At 36.5% G+C, this 26,055-nt stretch overlaps 2 protein-coding genes across 5 annotated transcripts in view; both read right to left on the reverse strand.

Moving 5' to 3' along the window:
* Nucleotides 1–331: 331 nt before the first annotated feature.
* On the reverse strand, nt 332–19,364 carry LOC132121673 (cdc42 effector protein 4-like). Its single transcript, XM_059531329.1, has 2 exons — nt 19,254–19,364; nt 332–2,516 (listed from the first exon to the last, which is right to left on the reverse strand). Exon 2 carries the CDS (start codon nt 2,318–2,320, stop codon nt 1,328–1,330), a length of 993 nt encoding a protein of 330 aa, XP_059387312.1. The 5' UTR covers nt 2,321–2,516; nt 19,254–19,364; the 3' UTR covers nt 332–1,327.
* Nucleotides 19,365–23,131: 3,767 nt separating this feature from the next.
* LOC132121674 (protein sidekick-2-like) overlaps nt 23,132–26,055 on the reverse strand; it is a 310,996-nt gene continuing 308,072 nt past the window's right edge. For 2 of the 4 annotated variants that reach the window (XM_059531332.1, XM_059531331.1), the window contains exons 45-46: nt 25,907–25,963; nt 23,132–25,017 (exon numbers count right to left, since the gene is read on the reverse strand). In XM_059531332.1, coding sequence (XP_059387315.1) covers nt 24,610–25,017; nt 25,907–25,963 — 465 coding nt within the window. In that variant the 3' untranslated portion in view covers nt 23,132–24,609. The remainder of the gene's footprint in view (nt 25,018–25,906; nt 25,964–26,055) is intronic. The other 2 variants (XM_059531334.1, XM_059531333.1) reach the window with 1 other exon arrangement.

Consider the following 26,055-nt stretch of genomic DNA (forward strand, 5'->3'; position numbering starts at 1 on the left):
ACTCTAACGATTGGTTATTATGGACCTGCAATGTAAAGATCCCCCCCCCCCAAAAAAAAAAACTCAATATGTATTAGATTCCATTTTAGTGCTGCCGATGGTGCAGAAATTACACCCCTTTAAAGAAAAATAGTGAAAGATTTACATAACTTTAACATAAAATTGGATGGTGGTGAGAGTTTGCTCATAAAGAATTTTAATAAAGTACAATATAGTCTACATTTAACTGATGCAAAGGGTATGGCACTAACTCACAGAGTGGCTATAGAATTACAGTGTCATCATGGGGTGTTGATCTCTCTTCAAACCTAAATACAGAAACACAAAGAACTATAAAAGTCATTCAGAGATTAAACCCTCCAGAGCCACTTCTGCTGATGAGCACAGTTTGAAGTTCAAGGCACTACGTTAGACCCTGAATAAGAGAGCTACACTCTTCATCTCTGTGCCTATACAATGATAATCAAATAACACACTCCTCAGCCCTCTTGACACAAACTGACAATTGGTTCCACTTGGACTGATTTTACTGCCTACAAGTAATGTGACGTCACCACTGCTTTCGGTGTCTGCATCCCATCAATCTGAAATCTCCATGATTGAGAATATCATGACACCTGACAGGAAATCCTCTTAAGCATGCATGGAACACATGACAAAGTCCACATCTACTACATTATCAGCTCTCGATGGGAAAAAGGTAACATATGTCAGAGATAAAGCGTTCTGTTAAACCTCCAAACACGTTTATGGTATTCCAATCATCTCACCATTTACATCATTATGGTTTTGGTATACAAGGCAAAATTAAGAATTTAGGAACTTAAAGATGGAATCAAAAGCTGTAAAACATAAAGTAGGAAACTTAAGACTGTTGCCGTTAGCATTTTTATCAGAATTTAAAGGCATTAGCAAAGAGTACTGCATCTATCATGGGAGAATGTGAGGCTTGGTTCCACACAAACCTCCTGTATCAGCATTCCAAGTGGTCAACACTGGAATTCGTTAATGATACTCACGAGACTGTAATTACAATTTGAAATGGAATTCCCTTGCCATATGCAAACACGCAAGCACATTTTTCTCACAGCTGTGTTGGTTCTGGTGAAAGTCACTAGTAACAAAGGGTTCATATACCTGATCTAGAAAGTGTAGTGAAAAAGCCTTTAGCAAGGGCTAAAACTATATTTTTTCCCTTTCATCTCCATTATAAAATCAGTCCTCCAAGTCAATGTACAGGCTTTATATTCCACCAACTGACCACAACCCACTTCCACCATTTCTTTTAGTCTTTGCAAAAGACTGTTCTGGCACCTTACAGTTCACTTTACACCCTAATCTCGTCATCATCGTCGTCATCCATGTAGGAGAAGTCCCCGTCGTCTTGAACTCGAGGTGAGCTGACCTTGATGTTGTTTGTGCTCCTCTCATACATCTGATTGTGGGATTTTTCATCCAGCACGGTGGACCCTGAACTGGAGAGGGAACAGCTGTCCAGGTTTTGATGGTTCCTGGTTTGGAGCTCTGGAGTGTAATTGTTGGTGACTGGCCTTTGGCGTGGGGGCCGGATTGGAGGAAGAGCGTCCTCTTCTTCTACCTCGTTGGGTGGGCTTTGGGTTGGTGAGCTGAATCCCTCGCAACTCTTCCCCTCTTCAAATCCAAGATCGTCATCATCAATGCCCTTCTTGTCCATCACACTCAAGATGTCACCAAGCATTGAGGGACCCAGATCAATGTTGAAGGACATGATGGATTCGGTACGTTTCATGCCTCCGGTATAAGGAACCGATGGACGCAAGTCAGTCAGCTCTCCAAAATTCCTCTCGTCCAGCTCTAAGTCTGATACAGGGGATGCCGTGGCTCCATTAAGTGGCTTTATTTCGCCTTCTGGAAGTTTCTTTAAAGGACTTGAGGACACACTCTTGGGAAAGCGGATTCCAGTACTTAGTCCTGTGTCATCGTCATTCAAATATGGCAGTGAGATTGCATTTTTTACATAACTCGGCGAACCACCTGGGGGCACCAGTTTGGATTTGTCAAGCTTGTCACGATTGGCCGACTGCGAACGCTTGCTGCTTCGGAATGTACGAGAAAGGAGGCTCTGTTTAGGTGAGCTCTGCTGTACCTCCGGCTCCTTTGGTGGCTCCCCTGAGCGGGTGCTAAGAAAGGAGGTGTCCCCGAACGCGTCACCTCCTCGACCCACGTGCATAGTGTGACGGAAGTCTCCCAAAGGTGCGCTGATCATCTCCGCAGTCAGGTCAGCACGAGAACGCCGCTTCGACTGGGAGGACGAGGACACAAGCTGCTTCAGAATAGGCATGATGACTACTCAAATAATGTCCACAGAAAAATAAAAATCATAAAAGTCTTTCTTTGACAAGAAATGAGGCACTCTTTCCTATGATGGTATAGATCCAGGACAGTGGTCAGGATGAAAATTCTTCCAAGAATCCAGGACACGTGGCCATTTTTATCCTTAAAGCATAGTGTCCAGCCTTCAACATCTGCAATTCGACCTATGATAAAAGAGAAAAGACACAATAAATGTAATTTTATTAGAAGGCTAACATTTATTACTGAATCGGGAATTCTCTTTTGATTTTAGAGCTTGAGTTGAACCGTCAACTTACGGACTATATTGCAAGTAGAAATTATTGGAATTATACATGATATTTGGAATTTTGAACTATGTGACATTACAATGACATCACATATTAAATTTATTTCCCATTTTGTTTTAAATGATTAATTATAATGAAAAATTGGCTTTGCTAAAGAAATCGCAGGGAGGGGGTAATCATGAAGCATTTCACCAGTAAAGCCACGAAGTATTATGTAACATCAGAAAGAAGAGGTGTAAGAGGTCGGAAAAGAAATTCCTATTCCATCCATGAGCCTTATTATTGTTCTTGGAGGAAATGAGGTCGTGAAAGGGTGACACGTTGCACAAGCATTGATTTACAGAGCTCCTGTTTCTGAAGGATTTACTTTAGCATAGTGGTCACCCCACCATCGAAACTTTGAACACTTCCAGCTCAGCTTGCTATGAACTTGTGAACCTTCTGTTTACTCAACAGATAAAGCTGGAATTAAACCACACATTGCACAACAAATTCTAAGCCCTTAGTATTACTGACTTTTATTAACATGCTAGTATCAATACTGGCATAGGACATCAATGCTCTGAAAAAAGATCCTGGAAAAGCACACAGAAGTCTCCTCTCTTCAACCTGTAAGTTAATACGATTATATTTGTATAGTAAGTCCTGCAAAAAATGAAGTTTGAATGAAAGTGGTCTTGTTTAAAAAAAAAAAATAATAATAATAATAATAACAATAATAATAATAAGACAAAGATTGTAAAAAAAAATGACAACAAACAAGAGGTTGCAATGCAGATTTCGGGTAGTAATGTGGTCCAAGGCACAAATCCAAGTCACAAATCCCTTACTTTCCAAATCCACATTCACTTTGTGATTATATAACCATAAGCTCAGAAGGATCCTGGGAGCTCAGAGCTGCAAAAAAGTTGCATTTCTTCTTAAATTCAACTCCATCCAGTGCAGAATTCTATGTAGTATGTGCCAGGCTCTTATATCATGAGGAAATCTAGACCTTTACTCTTTGTTGTACTCCGCTGCAGCTGCCTGAGATTTCCCTTCCAGGCCTAGTGCTGACAATGTAGTATTCCTTTTCCCTAGACAACTTATTTTTGAACACTCCTTCCTTTTCCTATGTAACTGGGTATAGAAATATAAGGATTTTAAAGATTCTAGTTCCACTTAACACTTTGGATAACATTCTTACTGCTTTTATTTTAGGAGGCTGGTGTCAAATGATGAGAACATTTCAAATTGTCAACATCTCTTGAAATCAACAATATAAAAACTCTGTTTTCATTTAGTGTTTAAAAGCTTCTTAAATCATTTGAACAGACAAAATTAAGGTTTAAGGTGGTTCTTGCATTCTTCCACTGATGGAACAGCATCATTTGTAGAGGTTCCATAAACTGTTAAAGAATCTTAATGAAAATCACAATTTCTGGAACTTTTATTTAGACATTTTTTTAAAGGCTTTTAATTTTTAAAGGTAGGACAGTAGAGAGAGATGACAGGAAAGCATTGGGAGGAGAGAGGGAATGGGATCGGCAAAGGACCTTGAGACAGGAATTGAACTCGGGTCGCCGCGAGCGCAGTTGCGCTTTATGTTGACACAATATGAGGCTATTGGTGCCAACAATTTCAAATAAGTAAAAATTTAATGTAATGACAATGACAAATGTAAATAAGAGAATTAGCAAAAAATAAATACATAAATACTGTGAATATATACATAAAGCAAGAAGCAAATAATTAAAATAAGCAAATAAAGAACGAATACCATTCTGTTTAGCTTTAGAAAATATATTACATCTAAATTTACTGTTGTTGTTATTATTATTATTATTTATTCACTGGAAGACTAATGACATTGTATCATCTTATTGTAATACCACTGTGTAGAGGGAATGAAAAAATAAGAAAAAAAAAAAGTTATATGAGAGAATTCAAATGCTCTTAATCATTAAGCTCTCTGAACTTTCTGATTCCCAGCTGGGCACTGTGATTTATGGTTTGATAATCTGATTATCTGCTTCTTTACACAGGGGAGGCCTCTTAGCTTTCACTGACCACCGACAGCAAACACAAGACTTGAGACACACCAATCCCTCAAACAAACCAAGATCAAAGACCCTGAGCTGTTCAACAAACATAATCCTAAAAAAGACTAGTCTGATCTGTCTAAAAACTATGATGGAAACATATTAAAACATTACTTGTTGCCGTCTAGACGGTTGTCCACAATTCTCAATGTTTTTAAACATGACTTCATAGCCACCCGAGTTGTGTGCACGCCATTTGGATAAATGATATCCAGGCAACAATATTCCAAAGACACGTCACCCCCCCGAAACATTTGCATCTCTGACAACAAAAGCCCATTGAGGGACTGTAGCTGTGAGAGAACAGAAGAAGGTTTGATAAACAATAACCTCTCCACTTAAGACAAAGAACTGGGCGTCCCTGCGGAGGATTCAGCTCTGCCCGCTGGCAGGCTGACCTCATTGTTGAATCACAGAATATCGCCCATCTCCGAGGTTACTAGAGATAGATGTGTTGTGTGTGTTTGCATGCATGCACATCTATGCAAAGCTCATAACTAGGCCCTAACAGATTTTGATCAAATAAATCAACAGAATGAAGAAAAAGGGCATTTTAAACATCAGAACGTAATGAGCTTGAATGAAGAGACGGTAAAATCATTTAAAAGGACTTCAATAGATTCAAAAGATAAGCTATTTTATATATTTTAACATTATAGCTATTCCAATGTTTGCTTCTAAACAAAATCACATCTGAGGTATGACTGTATGCTATTTACTGCATGTTGTAGAACAAAATGTGAAACTCTCTCCTATAATAACCTCAGACCTCATTTTACTCATAAATTGAAAACCGCTAGGAAACTTCCCAAGAGAACCCATGCAGAATTAGCCTTCTCGATTGGCCTGAAAATGTATATCATAAATCACAAGTGAACAGCTCTATTGCTCCAATGGTAGGAAAACCCCCAAGTATGGACTGTATATAGGAGGCATGATTAATTGCAATACATTCAACTGTTTTGCTATATATATATATATATATATATAATGTCGTTAAAACATACCTTTCAAAACAAATATAAATCCAAATCTAAAAACAGATAGTGGATCTTTACTTAAATTAAATTAAATAATAATAATAATAATCAAAATAAACCCATAAATCTAGAATCTCCATATTATATGACTTAATGGAAATTTGAAGCTAAATGACTAAGTAAATGTCTAAAATAAATATATAAATGCAAAGGAGTAAAACAACAAAATTACATCTTTTATGTTTTGATTAATAATAATAATAACAATAATAATAATAATAATAACAATAATAATAATAATAAATATAATTGTAATATTATTATACTATTATTTATATTTTTTTATTATTTTATACATATTCACTTTGTGTTGTCAAATGTCATGAATTGAAAAACCAATCTTCACAAAAAATTCAGGGAGTCTTTGGTCCTGTTCATGCCCATTTCCAGCAATCACATCACATCTAAACGCTTCATTAACAGCTCCACTCTGGGGATTTCAGAGCATGCCATTTGTGTTCAGCATCATTACATATCAGTACAAAAATCCTAACAGCTTCTGCAAGACAGCACACCAGCTAAAGATCTCTCTCTCCCTCTGGACATGTGTGTACATAATGGAGCTCACTGGAGACCTACAACTTCACAGCTGCCCGGACCCTTGAGATCAAACTCAGTGAGGGTCTAAGCACACATCTGCAGTGCCTCGTTTCACAGGCTCCAAACCGGGATACCAGGAGACCTGTTTCAGTTTCGTCAACATTCCTAACGATGAAGCACAAAACACTCTCACAAGAAAAAAATATATTAGTCAGTCTCTTCTGGCAGGAGGGCCTTATGGCAATGATGGTAGAAAAACAAGGGTTGGATTGTGGGTTAAAAATGGAGAAATATTTTGGGGTTTGAGTATGAATGTGGCCATCAAACCCACAGCTGTATTTATGTAATGCACTTTTATGCACAAAGAGAGATTAGGACCAAGGAAAATAACGCAATCATGGTATAAATGATTCACATCTTTACCACAAGAATCATTCATCTTATGCTCATGATGTCACAATCTATTGCATAAAGTGTAATCTCATGCAAAGCACAAGGAAGGAAGTCATTACATGAGACGCTCTGCTGAATGAACCACCAGCTGTCACTTAATGTTACTGTACTTTTATTCATAAATTCGATTTAATATTTTAAGAGTGATCATTACTTATTAAATAGGATGCTACTGAGTTCTGGAAAACATCTTAATTATTCTTCCATCAAAACAACAGCTCTCTGTTATTACAGTACAAAACTCCTGAACCCACATTCTATATTTAAGCAAATATTTATGACTAAGACATTATACATTCTATAAAAATATAGACACGCTATAGACATGATTTGATGACTACTGATGATGACTGTAACCCTGACCTATAATTGTTTATTAAACATTAGCCTACATTTTACATGTGCTTTAGGCATGTGGCAATAATGTAAAAAGTATGCAAAAGAGTAATAAAATAAGAAATTAAGTGTATGTATGTATGTATGTATATATATATATATATATATATATATATATATATATATATACATACATACATACATACATATAATAAGTTAAATTGAGCATGCAAATTAATAAATCATTTGAGCATAAACCATTTGGTTTTCAAATATTGTGTGTACATTCATGCATTCATTATATAGATTGTACATTGAATGGAAGTTACTACTTTGATGAGAAGCTCTAAAATTATCTTTGTACCAAAAGAAATTTGACTTAGTAACATGCAGAAAAGGCCTAAACAGGCCTGTGATTATTTGAGATTTAGGACAGCAGGATTGAAGCACAGACACCATTTGATTAATGTCTGCACAACACATCATATAATCTCTTTAAGGCTTAAAATCCCTTTAAGAGTATCGGCTCTTAAAACCCCTTAACTGTACCCCATCCTGAATACGGGACACCTACGTCTACTTCAATATATTACAATCAAATCTAATCTAATCTTGACAAACTATATATCGTTGCAAAGGTCTAAGACTCCCAAATATATATTTTACCAATGTTTTTTGTTAAAAATGATGTAGGAAAAGTAATAGACTAATTTATGACAAGAGTGCACCCTCAAAAATCTACATTATAACAGGAGTTTTGACCTTTGTTTAAAAAAAAAGCCTTTTTCTCTATCACATTTTAGAAATCATCAGAAATTATATATCAACTGAAAACTTAAAATCTCACAATTCATCCTTTAAATCCCATTTTAAAATCGCTTTACCATGTAAATGGTACATCAATATCATGTTACAAAATGTTTTCAGTCATGAATTATAAAAATGTAGTGGTTGGTTAGGGTGCTATTGCAGTAAACATAATCCTTTTCATATGTCCATATATTTGTTAGTGTATATAAACAACAACTTCTTTACATCTCAAGAATGCATGTGAATTGAACTCTAGATTCCCGTGTATGTGTTTTTCTACTTCTCTATACAAAAAACGTGAAGCATATCAAGATAAAATCAAAATATGGAAAATTTAGGTGGATGTCCTAAACATCATAATGGAGCAGTGTCCAATAACAATATAGTACTATGTACATGCATGTGTGTGTGTGTGTGTGTGTAACTTTTCAATGAACCCATACATTTTTTTCATCTATTAAACTCCTGAGGCTTTAACATGCCTTGTATTAAATTTTTATTTTAAAAAGGACACTTTTCATTAAAATACAATTTTTAGAATAATTAAATATTGCACTTCCTGTAGAAAATATAGTTTCTGATTTAAGGTTAAATGTATGCCTCTATGATTGCAGAACAGTGGTACTCAAAATAGCAAGGTAACACAAACATTAACATTAAAAAAATGTCATTGAAACCAGGAACTGGTTGAAATCATAAAAGAGCCACACAGTTTTCAGATGTTATTATTGACTACAATTACAACCTGTTTTTCCTGTTAACCCCTCCACGGGCCTGAGGCCTCATAGACACAGATATAAAGTGTGAACAAACAGATGGAAATAGAGGGAAGATATGAAGACACCCACCAAATCAACCAATAGAATCTCCTTTCACACCCATAAAAATTCTGTCAAACATGATATATACACCGATATATATCATGATATAATGATATGATATGATATTTCATGATATATTCACCGATATATCATGTATATCCGTTTGCTTTAACAATAGAGACACTTGTTGATACACAGTCAGCAAGCAAGTGAGAGCAGGATAAAGACCCTAACACTTCTAGCGAAGTGCTTATGTATAAAAAGCAAACATTTTGAACACTGTTCTGGTTACTCTGTGTCACACAATCACAATGAAGGTCAATTGGAACTTTCGAGGATCAAAAAACATACACAAAGCAGCATTAAACTGTCTTTAATTTAAAGTTTGGTTAACAAATCAGAGAAGAAAAGGGTGGATGTCTGGATATTTACACTATTTTATTACTATTACTATTTTATGGCTTCTGAAGACAGTGGAAACATAACAATATGTCTCCGTACTCGCCTACATCTTATGAACCACTTTCTTGGCACTTTTTGTAAAATCATTTTTAAGTTGAAAAGCACCAGTTCTCATCCACTTACATAATACTGAAAAGAATGACCAAGATATAGAAAAAAAGTCACCTTCTGTGTTCAAAAGGAAGAAGGAAAGGTTAGAAGTGACATGAGAGTGAATAAATGATGACTGTATTTAAATGGTTTAGTTAAACTACAGTACCATTAACAGATTATAACTCCAACAAGCTGAAGGACAAAGAAACACTCACAAAACAACTTGAGTTCAACCACAGTGCAGAGTAATACTATTAGCTTATTCGGCATTCAGCAGCCAGCGGGGTAAACAGATATACTGTGTGTGTGTGTGTTTGTGCTTTGAGTTTCTCTGACAAACATGCTGAAACGAACCACAAGGAATACACACTAGAAGGCAGAAAACACTAAAAACCGTGTTTAAACCAGCAAGGCCTCATATGCCACACACAAACACACCTTAAATTCTTTTAACCGTTTAGTCTGACTTAACATTTAACAATATACCTCTAGAAGCTTTAGGTTTTCCTCAAAGCAACTATTATGGCTCACGTTTTACTTTGTCACTCACTTTTCTGCAAGGTGAAGGTCGCAGCTCTGTAATCATGGACAAAATGTGCCCTACAAATCAAGTAGATGATTAGCTTTCCAGATCCTTTCCACTCCACATTCCTGATTTCTTCAGATTCAGATTCAGCCAGCAATCCTCTCCCAGCTGTGCAATTCCGCATATACAAACAGAAAATGTCAAACACAGGCTCAGAAGAGAGCAAATGATAACTTATTTTGAAAATACAAACATCAAAATCTGGTTTGAACCACTAAGTCTGCTCAGAATTTAGGCCCATAACCCTTTCCAAACGGCACAGAAAACAATGAGATGGGTGTTGCAGGCAGTCTTGGGCCTGAGTGTCTGGGACCATAGCATGAGAGTGTTGAAGAAAAGCAGACACACATCGGCTGGTGCCATCTTGGCAGAGGCGATACATGACGGTGCACCAGCAGGCTGGCCACAGTCCTCGTAGAGCATTTCCAGCCAACATCTCATTAAACAGAGAGAAAATTAGGTCAATGTTACGTGTCTCTGAACACTTTTGATGGAGAGAGTGGGTAAGTTCTTAATCTAACCAACTGCGCGGTAATTATGTCACATGACCACTTTTGAAAAAAATACTCTTATTAATACTCAAAATGAAAAAAAAAAAAGAATACAAATTCAATAAAAAAAATAAATTATATATATATATATATATATATATATATATATATATATATATATATATATATATATATATATATATATATATATAAGTACTCTTCTCTGCGATTTCTTTCTCTTTGCTCTTGGCATAAACGCTGTCAAAACGGCAACAACCAATCAGATATAGGCTTCAACGACTGACCAATGAAAACGCTACATCGTACATGGAATCTTATTGGTTGATATTGAACCGCACATGGATTTATTTTATTTTATCAAATTTTTTATTGAACATCATTAACAACCAAAATCGGCCTGGTACAACAAAAATTGTCTTCACAGACAACAGACAAGCATCTTACATAGGGTAGAAAATACAAATAAATAAGGTAAATAAAGAGGTGAAAAAAGTACACCTAGGGGTTTTCAGAAAGTTTCTCATCCTCAATCAAAGTAGATAAGATTAAATCATTCTTTTTCTTCATTAACTTAAGTGATGAAAAATAATGGCACAGTTCTTTATGAAAAGCATTAAAGTTTGGAAGTGTTTTCAGGAATCTATTCTTGTGTAAAAAGAATTGCGTTTCATCTTTCATAAACATACCAAATATTATTTTTTCCTTTGTTAATACAGGTAAATCTTCAAATTTAGGAAATAGAGAGAGAAAATTCTTACAAGAACAACGTGTATCTGAGAGCGTGGCCCCAGTTCCCGCGTGCGAGCAGAGAGATTCGCGCTCGTGCATTATATTAATGTACTTTCACGCTACAATAATGCGCTCTCGACATTTGACAGGGAAATAACACCATAGTCTTTTCTGTCTGGGTTCAGAAGTTTAACCAGTTTAGACTAGATGAAGTACTGCTGAAATCTGAAAACAGATTTTCACCAATCGTGCCATTTCTGTGGGATTCTCTACATGATGTGTGTGCCAATAAACGTGTCTACAGCATGATTCATTGATGAAGGATGCTCAGGGTGTTTGTTTTATACATTACAGACATTATAAAGCCTGTCTTTCAAAACTATTTTCTTCACAGGAACACAAGACAACACCAGTTGAGCAGCATTTTTCAAGACGACACCATGAAAAGAAATGTCTATAATTTACAACGTTCTGTTTCATCATCAGCATCAAAACAACACAAGACGACCTCGAGAAATGCGCACCATTTAATTATTAATGACTGACACTGTTCACATCCTACTGAGAAAGATCTAAGACTGGTCTCAAAGACGAAACCAGATTATACATCTACAGAGAAACCACTGAATACTCGTATATAGTTTTCAGTTGAAACAATTCAGTCTGAATGGCCTAAACATACAATCTCAAAGCCCACGACAATACTTCCCATAATCCTTTGCACCTGAAACACACATAAACTTACTGAGAACATCACACATATACAACATCGCTGCTGTGTGAGTTTTACACACACACACAAGGAGCAATTGTTTTCCTTTAAAGCATACATAATACAGCATATCTCTCAAGTCATCATGCTGAACTTAAATGAAAGCTGGTGCTTAGTTTAATATTTTTATTAGATTGTTAAATAAATTAATAGTTATTAGTCTGGTGTGCATTCATGTAAAAATTACTATATTAATGATTTCTTTGCACCAAACAAATCCATGTGCAGCTCAGTTGCTCGGTTGACAGAAAAATATTTAATCTCCACATTTATTCATTTCTATATTCTTCACCAAAGCAAAACCCTTAAAAAAAAGGAAAACTGCTTAATAAAAGGCATGGCAAGGCATCAAAAAAATATGTATAATAACCACCTTAAACATTTAAAACATGAAATTTGAGTTTTTTTTTATTCTTTCTACCTAATTATTAAAAGAATGAAAAAGACTTCAAGTTTTACTAGTCAGAAACTCATAATTATAGTCATTTTGTCTACAAATCATTAGACATTAACAACTGTCTTGCAATAACGAAATACCAATTAACTATTGTTAACATATAGCTGTCAGTGCAGTTCAGCTCCTTCAGGTCTAAAAAGAGCCAAGTCTCTCTTTACACCCTTAAACCAGATGTTCCAGCTCACAAGAGAAGAAAATCCATAAATCTGAGCATTCAGTGACTAAGAACTATTTCTCAAAGCAGGATCAAATGCTCAGTCACCATCACAAACATTTATCTTGGTTGCCAAGAAAACAATGGTGGTTAATACATATTAACACAACACTACTGTATTTTGGTTTTTAGCATGATAGTACAGGCAGTGCTTTTTGTAAATGTAGTTTCAACATCATCACCATGACATTATTTTCCAAACTAGCAATCGTGTTAAATGCTGCCTAAATCACTTAATCTGAAATCAACAACACTTAAAGACCATGACTGATTCCTGTCGTTTAAAAATAGGAAGCATGTCTGAATCAATCAATACAACACTCTACCTTCAACACACATGCTGACCTACAGTCTGAGTTTACTGAAGCATATAAAAGTGATCTTCCACAGGACAAGGCCTCTGGAAACGCCCAACTGTCTGCCCTCAGAGACACTGAAACTGTGGAAGTAAAGTCACAGCGATCACAATAGACTTAAATAAACAGGCCACAGAAATAGAGCTTAACGAAAAAACAATCTGAAGTTTGAGTCAATCCATTTACACAAACAAAATGAGTAGAAATGTATCTAATATGGCCATAGCTACAAAATAAACCTTAAATGATATTCTCTTTGAAACTGTAAAAGTTTGCTCATTTTGTGAAAGCCTGCCTACATCTTAAACTAATACGATAAAATAATAATAAAACAAAACAAAGGTTTCCTTATGACCCTGTATGAACAAGCAGTTAGTATTACACAAGTCGGAAGGGAAGTCGTGGCCTAATGGTTAGAGAGTTGGACTGGCAATCGAAAGGTTGTGAGTTCGAGTCTCGGGCCGGCAGGAATTGTGGGTGGGGGGAGTGCATGTACAGTGCTCTCTCCACCTTCAATACCATGACTTAGGTTCCCTTGAGCAAGGCACCGAACCCCCAACTGCTCCCCGGGTGCCGCAGCATAAATGGCTGCCCACTGCTCTGGGTGTGTGTTCACAGTGTGTGTGTGTTTGTTCACTGCTCTGTGAGTGCACTTTGGATGGGTTAAATGCAGAACACAAATTCTGAGTATGGGTCACCATACTTGGCTGAATGTCACGTCAATTTCACTTTCTATGGCAAGTTTAACTAGAAGGTGGACGGAGCTTAGTGAAAGGTCAATTATTGGTCTATTTTGAAAGAAACACAACTGCTAAATTGCTAGTAAAATAAACATTCAGGAGACCACACATGAAAATTCCACATATGCATGGGTAATGCATCCATGAGTTCAGGCCACAATTGTGGGTTATTTTGTGCATAATGACACAGAGTGACAGAGGGCATATGTTATGGATCTAGATGGATATTGGATTACTCAAGTGAGGCCAAGAGCATATGGAATGGGAATGGACACTAAATGAGAAAAAAAAAATCCTCCTTTTCCCTTTTCACCAGCCACAAGCTTGAGGGAGACCACCTGTTGCTCTATTCAAGAGAAAGAAGGAAACTGATTGAAAATGAGTGATGGAGAGAGATATGAGCATGAATAGCATAGAGACAGTCAGAAACATAAGGAATGGTTGTTCCTTTCTCACTGTGTTGAAAACAATTACCACAAGCAAGTGTCCACAAAAAATGGCATTGGAAATTATGGTGATTATCATCATTGGATCTGGTGTTATTTAGTTCAGGATAAACACAAGCATTGTTATTGACCAACACTGATAAACTATCAGGAAATATTTGGGGTCAATAAATGCGATGAACACTCTAATGGTATCATTACAAGGTTAGATGCAATACAAAAGAGCAAAAGGCTAAATCACACAGAAAATGGCTACTAAATTACAAGGAAATCTTTGTAAAATGTGGCCTAACTAGTTTTTGGGTTTAGCCAATCAAAGAAATAATGTGCTTAGAGGTTTGCACTTAAAGAGAAACAAGAAAAGTTGAGAGCCTCTTTGACAGGGAGTGATGCCAATACCGATACAGTTACTCCAAAATGTTCAGCTCAACCTTTAGAAAAATTACTTGGCTTCAGCTCAAAGGAGTATCTTTTAGCTGCAACACAATTAAACCAGTTTTAAACCTTTCAACACTATCCAAAAAAAAAAAAAAACCCACAGTGATTATGATTTTGTCATCTCAAAAATGAGGGTGGCTGAAATCAGGTAAACAAAGAATCTCAGTCTGAAACTTGACAGTCCTCATCTTTAAACCAAAGGTTATTTAAGCACATGGGTTACTTCAGGCTGGTGTATGTGACTACTGACTAGTTCCTTATCAGTGATCATCAACATGAGTTTAGCACATAGAAAATGATTAGTCTACCTATAATTTTTGCTATAATAATATCAACAGTTAGTTTACATTATTTCTAATGCCTAATGTTAAAGTTATCAAAGTCTCGCATGTCAAGTCCGGTCCACTCTACATTACAACTTATTCTCTTCTAGAATTGGAAAAGACCGTGACCAACCACAGTTTTTTTTGGTTTTATGAGCCGTTTAGATGCAGGTTTATCTGAAACATGTGGTCAACTGACCAAAATGGAAAAACAAATTACTAGGAAATCAGATTGCAGCTGCAACACAAGCACCCCCCCCCCCACCCCCCCCACCCCGGACAACGGTTTTGGTCAGTGAATGAGCTGTGGGTGGTCTGTGAGTGTGCCATCTAAAGCTATTATGTCTACATGATCTCAGTCAACTTTTAACCACTGGTCGAGATTTTATTCAAAATCTTGAGTTTGAAAGTGAATAATTTTCCAGGAATGCATATATATATATAGCTTACTTAGTTGTGAAAACACATCTGCAGCAAAGAATGATATCACTTGAGTTAATAAAGACTGCAAGCTACACTATAGTTAATAGAAAGTTAAACAAGGTCGTATGACAGAGTACCTAGTTCTTATACGAACTAGACGCTTCAGGGCTTTGGTCTTCTTGGAATCAGGAGAATTGGCTCAGGGAAATACGCTTCTGTGCCTCTAGTGTGTCAGATTCCTGAGGCCTCAGCTGGGCTTGATGCAAAGAGCTTGGGTTTCTTATTCAAGTTCACGAGGAGAGAGGACAGTGCAAAAATATTGACTCTTGGCAAGAGCTGTGGTTAAAATAGTTTTACTCTCCCTTGAGTTCTGATATGAAGGCAATACAATTCTCCCCAGTTCAAAGTCTTCTAAATAAAAGCTAACAATATCTCACAGCCATTTCCTGTCATTGTATAATAAACAGCATGCTGTGCTGCTCAAAAGTAATTTTGCATCACAATAATATTAAACCTAATATAAAAACAAAGCCTAATCATAATTAAAGAAATGTAACATGTATTTTTAAAGAAAATTATACTATAATATTTTTATTCAGCAAGAATGCGTTATATTGATCAAAAGATATTAAAGACATTTATAATGTTACAAATAATTTCAGTTTCAAATAAATGCTGTTCTTTTGAACTTTCTATTTATTACTGATCGTGGTTCATGTTACACTGACGACTGGAGTAACAGCTGCTGAAAATCAAGTTTTGCATCACAGGAATAAATTATATTTTCAAATATATTAAAATAAAAAGGTAATTTTAAACAGAGGCAATATTTTACAATATTACTTTTGTTTATTTTTTTATTTACTGGATTCAATCTTTTATTTACTAGTTCAACGATGGTTTGAAAGGATAACCAGTATTATAAAACCAGTACCGGTATTATACATTTTATTCTTCCAGCCTATAGCTTTGGCCTAACATGTTTTAACTTCAGTGATAAAGTAATGCCAAACATCTATGACACAGACCGGATGGGTGGGTGTTGAAGTTTAGATATCTAGAAAGGCCAGGAACACCCATGATTAACTAACCACCATAACGGAAAATGTACACATGAACCTGTGGGCTAAATTTAGGAAGATTAAGCTTTCAAAGCCCGCCTGGTTGAATGAAGACATCCGACCTCCTGTATAGAGTGTGTCGACAGGTGGGCTGATTACATCACATGGGCATGAGGCTGTCTGACAGCACAACTGACTCATGTTGCTGAGTCACAAGAGGGTCACAGTGATGTCCGTACACTGAGAATCATTCATACTATCGGTGCGAGTCTCTAACACACACACACACACACACCTCATTGTGCAGCAGATAAATCACATCAGCAGTGGACGGGAAGGCAGCCAGCAGAAAATCCATACACACTTACTCAAAAATCAAAAATCAATGTATACTTAAACAAATACTGTTGTTTTTTTTGTGTGGATAGTTTTAAAGCTTAACAGCTAGGGTGCTTGTTTGAAAAATAAATAAATAAAATAACAGCATACAGGTATGGTGATATGGTTTAGTGCAATAATCAAATCTCTGAAATTTAATTTATTAAATGCATCTGCTTAGTGTTTCAGAGTGAAACATGCCACTGTGCTCCTTCATAAGATGAATCCATGATCCAGTGTCTAAGAAATTAAGTATTGTCATTTTTTAGCTATATTATAAGATAAATTAGTATAATTTACAACTATTTATTTTGAAATATTACAGTAGAAATATTCCTAATTCATTTACTACCAAAACTACTATCATTATTTTATAGCCATTATTTAATAGTGTTTTAAAACACAATTGCAATTTTTATCAGAAAAAGTGACGTGACATACAGCCAAGTATGGTGACCCATACTCAGAATTCGTGCTCTGCATTTAACCCATCCAAAGTGCACATACACAGCAGTGAACACACACACACCGAGAACACACACCTGGAGCAGTGGGCAGCCATTTTTTATGCTGCGGCGCCCGGGGAGCTATAAATAAAAATAAATAAATTAAATAATATTACAATTAGCCTTTTCCCCAAATTGTGCAGCCTTATATAAATCACATATTGGAATAACATCAGATGACTAATAATGACTAAAAAAAAGTTTTTAATTTTGGGGTAAACACACTTTCACTCTTTATCACAGTATCTGTGTAAAGTGCTGAAAAACAAATGAAACCTCCTTTTAAAAGAGACAGAAAAGAGGGAGTGGGGCTGCAAAGTGAGAGGGGCAGAGAATTTGGAGGACAGAGAAAATAAGGGAAAAAAAAGAGTGGAAAAAGAACACACTGCATTTATCCATTCATCTAGCAGGCTGGCCTTAAAACACACACACACTCACACACACAGTGCGACCTTGGCCTACATCTCCCATGCGACAATTTATACCAGAAAAGTCTCTCTGCCTGCCTCCTCTAAGTGGAATGTTAAAATGAGCTCAGGATATTAACCAGGCAGCTCTGACTCCAGGTATACAGCATATCACTTTGTGTCTCCGGGCAGATACTGACCTTAGAGTTCTGGCAGAAGGATTTCTCAGAGACACTAATGCACCTTTTCACAAATATTGATACCAACAATAACAAAAATGTCAAAGGTTAAGGGTCAAATCTTTGCAACACACAACAAGTTTTGGTGTTACTTATTTGCTCAGATGAATTGAGAGGTTTAGATGAAAAAATTAAAACTAATTTTCTTCTTTGAGCAACAGATTACATTCATACTTGTATACAAAAAATAAAAGTTAACCCAGGATACCCAAAAGTATTGTGCTGTTGTGTCAACCCATTATGGTCAATCAAATTCACTCTGAACCTTTTACAATACCAAAGTGCTTGCCAGTTTTGTGCAAACAACAGTTTGGGCCGTTAGTGTAACGAACTGTGAAAATGCAGCTGTCTGAACAATATGTATTATGCAAGAAATGTGACCAATAGGTTCTGGACAACGTATGGGAAATGCATCTGGAAATTCACAAGAGGTTTTTGGAAGACTTCACTGGATTCCTGTTTTATTGCAAAGCAGATACATAACACTTTGTTTAAAGTGAAACAATTCTTCCACTTTTTTTTTCAATTGACGCAAGTAGCAGGCTAACAGCCTAACATCAGCTCCAAGCTCCAACCTGCCATTTAACACCATTATATGAATGACTCAAAATTACAAGCTCCTCATATCCCGTGTTTGCAATCCCAACAGTCTGCATGTAAAAGACCCCCATTAGCAATCACTGCTAACTCATTTTCACACTTGTGTTTATTGGTAGCATACAAAACTTCCAATCTGAAAGGTGAAATGCAAATACCGGTAAGTTTGGTAAAATACTTTTGGCTGTAAACCAAAAAAAGCTGTAATTAACTGATTTAATAGGAACAATGACAAACTTGCATATATGAAGTATAAAATAAGTCAAAAGGTCAGTGTACCACAAATAGCTGATAAAAAGCCACAAGAAAGACAAATGCACATTTCAAATAACAAATTATATAAAATAAGCCCAATAATAATTAAATCAACTGTTATAGCTATTAATAAACATTAAAAAAAAATCATATTATATATATATATATATTTTTTTTTTCCTAGAAATACACTTCTAACAATGTATATGCAGTTAATTATTTAATGCATAAACTGTAAGGTAAAAATAAGCCTAAAATATAGAAACTCTATGGTCATAGAATCATCACACAGCAAACACACAGTAGAGGAATGTCTGAGCACTGACGCATTAAAATAGAGAAACTCTCTTTGGGACCACCTAGAGTTGTGAAGCAAATTTAATTCAAATGAATGAGATACCTGTCTGACTGGCCATTGATTTAAACTGCAGGAGAAGAAAGGTCTGTATGAAGACTCTTGAAGAGAAAATACATCTTCATTGTAACTCTAGTTCTGGTGGGACCTTCTGGAACATGTAGCACAAAGAAAATAATTTATGTAAAGTGTAAAGTCTTACCACAGTTTGCTCCGTAGTATTGGATACCAGAAGCCTCAATGCCAAGGTGAGCTTCTCATCCAACAACAATAGTCCAAGTTCAATGGAATCACATTTCAAACAAACGAGAGGTGAATAATAACAAAACACAGGCTCAGCTTGACAAATGTTGGCAATATCCTATAAACTTTAACAGCTTTATGTTGCGATCACTCGATTATAGATAATCAAAAGTAGTTAAACAGGACCACCAAAGCGGAATCCTTACGAACTCGTTTTCACGTACTGACTGTTCTAAGCGCGATGGCGCATTAATGCAGCTCGAGCGTCCAGACTGTCCTCTGACCGTGTGTTGCGAGGCCCCGCCCATAACCCCGCCCCCGCGGGAATGCATCAGGGACAGCGCCCCGCCTCCTTGCATCAGCATGAGCGATTGTGCTCCGCCCCGTTCCAATGTAAACTCAGTCTCCCATTGCCCCTTAAAGGACCAGTATGAAATTTACATTACATTATATTATATAATTTATATTAATAGTAAGCAAAGATGGTGATATTTAAAGAAATATAAATAATTTCACAAATTGGTTTGTTTGACTTTGTTTCATTTTATTTAGAAAATAATATGATTCTGTCATCAGGTCATCTTATTCTTTTTGTTATTTATTTTTTTTTTCCTCCAAAGACAAATAATTTTAGCCAATGCCAGTTGATCATTGACAGTTTAAGAGCTCATTTAAGTGATTGTTTCTTTTCTATATATTGTCTAGTACAGAATATACATATTTGATCACATAGTACACTCTTGGCACTAAACACTCATTATAATACAATATATCCCATTTAGGCATTTTAAAATTCCTTAGATTCAGCACTGGTATATAATATTGATGAAGTAATCCACACCACATGAAAACACAAAAATAAATGTTTTAAAAGAACAAATATTATATGTTAAAAAATAAATACAATAATAAAAAAAGGCTAACAGTAACAATCACCTTTTGTCTGAGAATAAAAAAAAAACAACAACTACATTTCTGTTTGATTGCAATTCTGTGGTTACACTTACCAAGTGGATTGATGTTGATGCAATAACCACACTAAACAAATGTGACAAACCCAACCACATACATCCTCTTCAGCCGGGTGATTCACAGTGACATACAACTCCAGTGGTCATATTTGCAAACTGGCATACAATGAAAAGTGGGCCCTTTAAACAGCTTATGCAATAAAAAAAATGCATGTCTGAATAGACCTTTATATTTTTCCGCTCTCTATTTCCAAAACACATCTTTTGGTTTAAGTTCTACACAGATTTGAAAGGCATGTGTTAAAATTCCCACTATCACACACAAAACAAAACAAACAGCGTATTTTGTACAATATATTTTGCATACCAAATCTCCCTCATCCTAACAGTGAAGAATAAAATATAGTGCATCTAAACATTCATCATTCACACTTTCTCATTGCATCCTACACACAATAACAAAACAGAATATGTATGTTTTGTATATAATAGAGCTGTAAAACTACCACTTATTTTCAGTTTTAATAGTCTAACCAGTCAAACCTGCTTATAAAAACAACAAAGTGGTTCAAAAACTTGCCATAACCTCTGAAAAAGGTGATTACTTCCTGACATGCTCTTTATGGTGTTAGCAAATGGACTGATCAATGGGCTCATATCCAGTGGTAAAACCCTACTATATAATTACCATCAAAAGCATTCCCAGCCGTTTGATCTCAACATGGTGCATATTACTCTTCTGTGAAAGAGGGAAATAATATAATTTAATAATTAATCTAAAATTCTAAGAAGTAACCTCAAACAGGAAGTGACTGCAGATGCATGGTTTACACAAGAATCGCAGCTGCAGAGCTTCACTAGCACCTTTAAATAATACACAAAGAATTTTCCCCTGCATTTTGAAACACATCCCTCCACTGAAAATCTTAGGATCATTTTTAGTACCCAACATTTGCCATTATACTGTGTTAAATTAGTTCATCTGCTCCATTTAATCACAAAAAATTACTTTAAGCAGGGAATAAGGTTTAATAGGACACAAAATGGACTTACACTGGAATGAGTATGATGTGGAATCTCCCTCCATTTATACACATTCCTGTCCTGTTCTGCCCACGACATCAAAAATGTATAAATACAGGGGTTACTGTCTCATTCTTGCCATGATAAGGATGAAAAAACTGGCATTTGGAAAGGGAGAAGCAAGAGTTCATACCATTTTTGCAGTTGTCACCACAAAAGAAAAGGAGATTAATAATAATAATAATAATAATAATGGAAATGGGGAAAAAAATGGTCCTTCTCTTTTAAGATAATCAGAAAGTATAAATTGAATCATGGCTGATTGGCTTTATTCTGTCTGAATTTGAGGGGAATCAGTTTGACTGCTGGCTGGAGGCAACAGATGCTTCCGACATAACAGGATTTCACAGGTCTGCTGATCCAATTTATCGACACTCATTAACCCAATGAGATCAACAGGATGGAAAACTTTGAGTGAAAGGCCACATGTATGTCCATCAAAGGGTTAAGGTGGATTTTCATTGTAACATCTATAAAGTATGACAGAATGAAATAATCACACACATTCTGTGATGGTTATATTGCCAAGTAGGACATCCTTGTTGGTCCTAGAACAACAATCTTAGCAGACTTTAGGATTAGGGTAAAGTTAGAAATGTTTTTGCAAATATGCAATAGCAGACTTGAACACTTGACTAAGGTTAGTCCAGTTAGACAGAGTTGAATATGTTTACTGGACCTGAATATTGTTCCAGATCCAACAAATGTTTTAGGAACTCCCAGGAACACCATCTACCTGCAAAACCTGTCACCACATTTATTCATTTTTTTTAGCTGATGCTTTTATCCAAAGCGACTTACAATTGCTATATATGTCAGAGGTCGCACGCCTCTGGAGCAACTAGGGGTTAAGTGTCTTGCTCAGGGACACATTGGTGCCTCACAGTGGATTCGAACCCGGGTCTCTCACACCAAGTGCATTTGTCTTATCCACTGCGCCAACACCACCCACACATCCACTAATAAAGAGCTGTTCCAATACTCATAAGTTCCTTTGTTCAATAAAGAGAGATATAAGCCTGAAAAATAATCAACTATAATAAATTCTATGCATATTTATCCTTATCTGTCTGAAGCATTACTTACGCTGAAGGTGGTCCACATGGAATTATTCCAAAAATGGTGAACTAATGTGTTTGTTGTGTGTGTGTTTTTTTTTTTTGCAATATATGGCCAACTCTGTTGCTCTCAATGCCAAATGACTCTGTCTTAACCAGGTGCAACAAGTTTCCCACTACAAATTTGCCCACACTAACCAAAGAGTTTCGATTCCCATTGACTTCCATTATATATATATTTTTGTCCACATGAACGTTATTGTAAACTGATTTTGAAATTGAAACTTGGCAACTAACATTCTTTGAAATACCTTCTTTAATGTTCTGCAAAAGAAAGAATTTCATACAGGTTTGCAATAACACGATTATGATTAAATTATGACAATGTCCATTTTTAACCAGCAAGACTTACTTGGTCAACCAGTTTCATTGGAAAGCTAATGGTGGTCCAGCTTCACGTGGCTATTATGGTTGACCAGCTGAACTAGCACCAATAAAATAGGGTTGGTTAGGACAAAAACTCAGATCTATATAGAAATGGAACCTTTAAATTGCTTTTTGCTTCTGGTAAATATGTAGTCATAGTATCTGTGGTTATGTCTCAACAGCTAATGTAATCATAAGGACAGTTTCACTTAGATTTACCTCTTTTATGTTAGTCATTCATGACCCCTGAATGCTCACTTCTCACAGAGCCAAATACCCATTTTCAATGTTCAAACCAGTAACGTTTGCAGAAAACATAATTTATTTAGGAATATACTGTGTTCAGGCAGACTGAGCATGTGATAGACCTTGTTTATACAGACAGTAAAATCACTTCACGGAAAAGAAAGAGCAAACAACATCATTTAACCTCACAAGTAAGCTGCGCAAGTGCCATTTAGTTCTCTGCTGTGGCTGTGTTGGGTCCCTTTGTCCATTTTCTTTTATCTTCAGTAACTTTGAATAGCCGCGTCAAAGCGAAGTGGAGAAAAATCTGAAGTTCACAGGTACAATACATTTGCTTGGCTGCACAATATTTGAAATGTCATCAGGTTCTATGATGTTATGTCTGGCCAGATGATCAGGAAAGGGAAAATCGGAGAGGTTTTTGAACAGGAAATCTTTGATGGGTATGTTTGACATCCAGCTCCACCTGAGATGCTGGCAAATATCTGATATCCGCTGCTGTTTATTGACTTTTGTGTCCGACGTTACCGTTTGCACGGCGGAAGTGCAACCTGAAGCTCAGGATGACATCATAGAGTCAAATCAAAAGGAGCAACAAATGACCTCGCACCACACACATACACACCTGCTGCTAACATAAATTACTCTGAATCTGAAATAATCCAGAGCACTAGTATAATAATATCATAGTGAATCAGACTCTTACATATTTGGCCTTCCATAAGTTCCACGAGGGAAAATTTACTTGTGTTCAACTTTACGAACAATCTATATTTCACCTCCGGAAAAACATTCAAAACACAGATTAGCGAGAAGCACTTAATTTGGCCTTTTCAGAGCCCTGGTGAAAAGTGACCTGTGACATCAATAAATGATGCTTTCCAACTCAAACATGTGCTAAGTGCACAGTGCCTAGTTAAATGAAATTTAACCTCTCATAATCACTGCAGTACTTTGTCATCTGTGTAAGAACAAAAATACCACAGTACAAATCACTATTTAGCATTTTTCTCGATGTGGTCCAAGTGCTGAGATTTTCTCTATAGCCATTTCTTTTTCATGAGTCAGTGCCTTTGTCCAGCAATCATGAGTCAGTGTTGGTGTTATACTCTTTTGTGGAACTCAATAAAACAGAAGTACCAATGAAATCTAAATGAAAAAGCAAACTAAAATATTTGTTTGAACAACAACAAAGTCATGCAGTTTTTTCAAGCAGCACAAAAAACCTCAAACCAAAAGAAACAAAGCTCACCGACGTGTTTAAATGTCTTTCCAAGTGATTATCTTTCATTTTGAGTGAAAGGCTTTGAACACACAAGCAGAGAAACAAAACAAAAACCTAAATGAAAGAAAACAAAATGTGTGATCAAAGAAAGTTTATAAAAATAAAAATCTGCTCGCAATGACAAGTAAAGCACAACAAATCCAGGGCTGATGTTTTTCAATAGATGTGAGTTTGATCAGGCATTGGGGAAAGTAAGCGATCCCTTGCCTTTGTTTTGTTTTTCCATGTACCGGTGTCTTCATCCAATCAAACAAAGGAGGAGAAGCCAGCGATGGGGGCCCGGGAACCTGGGGCCAAGCTGCTAGGGGGCCGATAAAGTGTGCCGTGCTGACTGGGTGAGTTGGAGCTCTGCTGGGAAGGAGTGGGAGTCCGGCTGCCTTTGGGTCTAAAAAGGCTGCCAGCCTGGGACTGGCTCTGGGGTGTAGGGGAACTGAGCTGTGGGGGGAATGGGGGTAGAGGGGGTAGAGGTGGTGGAGGAGCACAGGGTTCGGGCTCTCCGGACTCCGACTCGGTATAGTTGTAGGCCTGTGCTCGGGAGATTCCCTTCTGCTGTCTGCGCCAGGAGTTGTAGTAGGTGGGGTCACTGATGTAGTGGTTGACGAATGAATGCGTCTTCTGGCGGTTGGGTTCCACCTCGTATTCGCTGTCACTGCCCTGGTGGTTGAGAAAGAGAGAAAAAATGAGTGATGGAGACAGAATCACTTCAACAAACTCAATTTTAAGGAAGGATGATGTGAGTAGGTGTCCGGGCTCAATCCACGGAATCAGAGGCTGCACTAGAAATAATCATTATTTGTCACTTTGACACTAAAGTTCAGAGTGTGTGTCAGGAAAAATGCATTAATTTAATTTGTTGATGCTGTTCTTTTAAACTAAAATGGGTGTTAATTAAAGATTAAAAGAACAGAAAACATGGCTGACAAGTGTGAGTTTGGTGAAAATGATTGATTTGAAACATTTGATTTAATCCGATTATCACTGCATCTAGGTAAAACAAACATCAAGATACCACTTCAATGTTCAGTAAAACACTGTAAAGCTTTACAGTATTTATAATCTAAAGGGACACTGACAAGCTCTCAAGACCATTAGAACTTTTTTAGCAAGAGCTCATTTAGTTTTATCAAACAACAGACACGATGGTAACCTGATTAAATTAACAAAATCCAATTAATTATTCTTAAGATTATTCTTGCAATCTCTATTTCTTTCCACAAACCATCAAAGCTTTATTTACTGTAGGAAAGAAGTGTTGGAATGCAGCAGACCACACACCTTCCTTTTGAATCTGTCAAAAATTACCCAAGAAAAGAAAAGGCAAAAAAAGGGAAGAACCAAAAAAGCCTCTATCTATCATTTATAAAATAACCTCATTGATTATACCACTTCACCCTCTGGTACCAATCGCACGTTGCGTGTAGGGGGTCACATATCCATGTGGTAGGGTTTTGACCATGTATGCATGAACCTAATGGAGAAGATAGGAATGGACAAGAACTAAGAGGCGACTTCCTGTCACTCAACGCACAATGCATATCCTCACCATTTGAGTTGGAAGAGTATGGAGGCCCCCAGTCTTAAAGGAGAAAACAAGCGCCTCCTAGAGGTAAACAGAGACATGGGGTTTAAAGCAGTGCAGTATGGGCCCTAAGTCATATTTCATGGGACAAACAATGGCTTCTTTTTAAAAAT

The sequence above is a fragment of the Carassius carassius genome, chromosome 39 (genome assembly GCF_963082965.1).
Source record: "Carassius carassius chromosome 39, fCarCar2.1, whole genome shotgun sequence".
Lineage (NCBI taxonomy): Eukaryota > Metazoa > Chordata > Actinopteri > Cypriniformes > Cyprinidae > Carassius > Carassius carassius.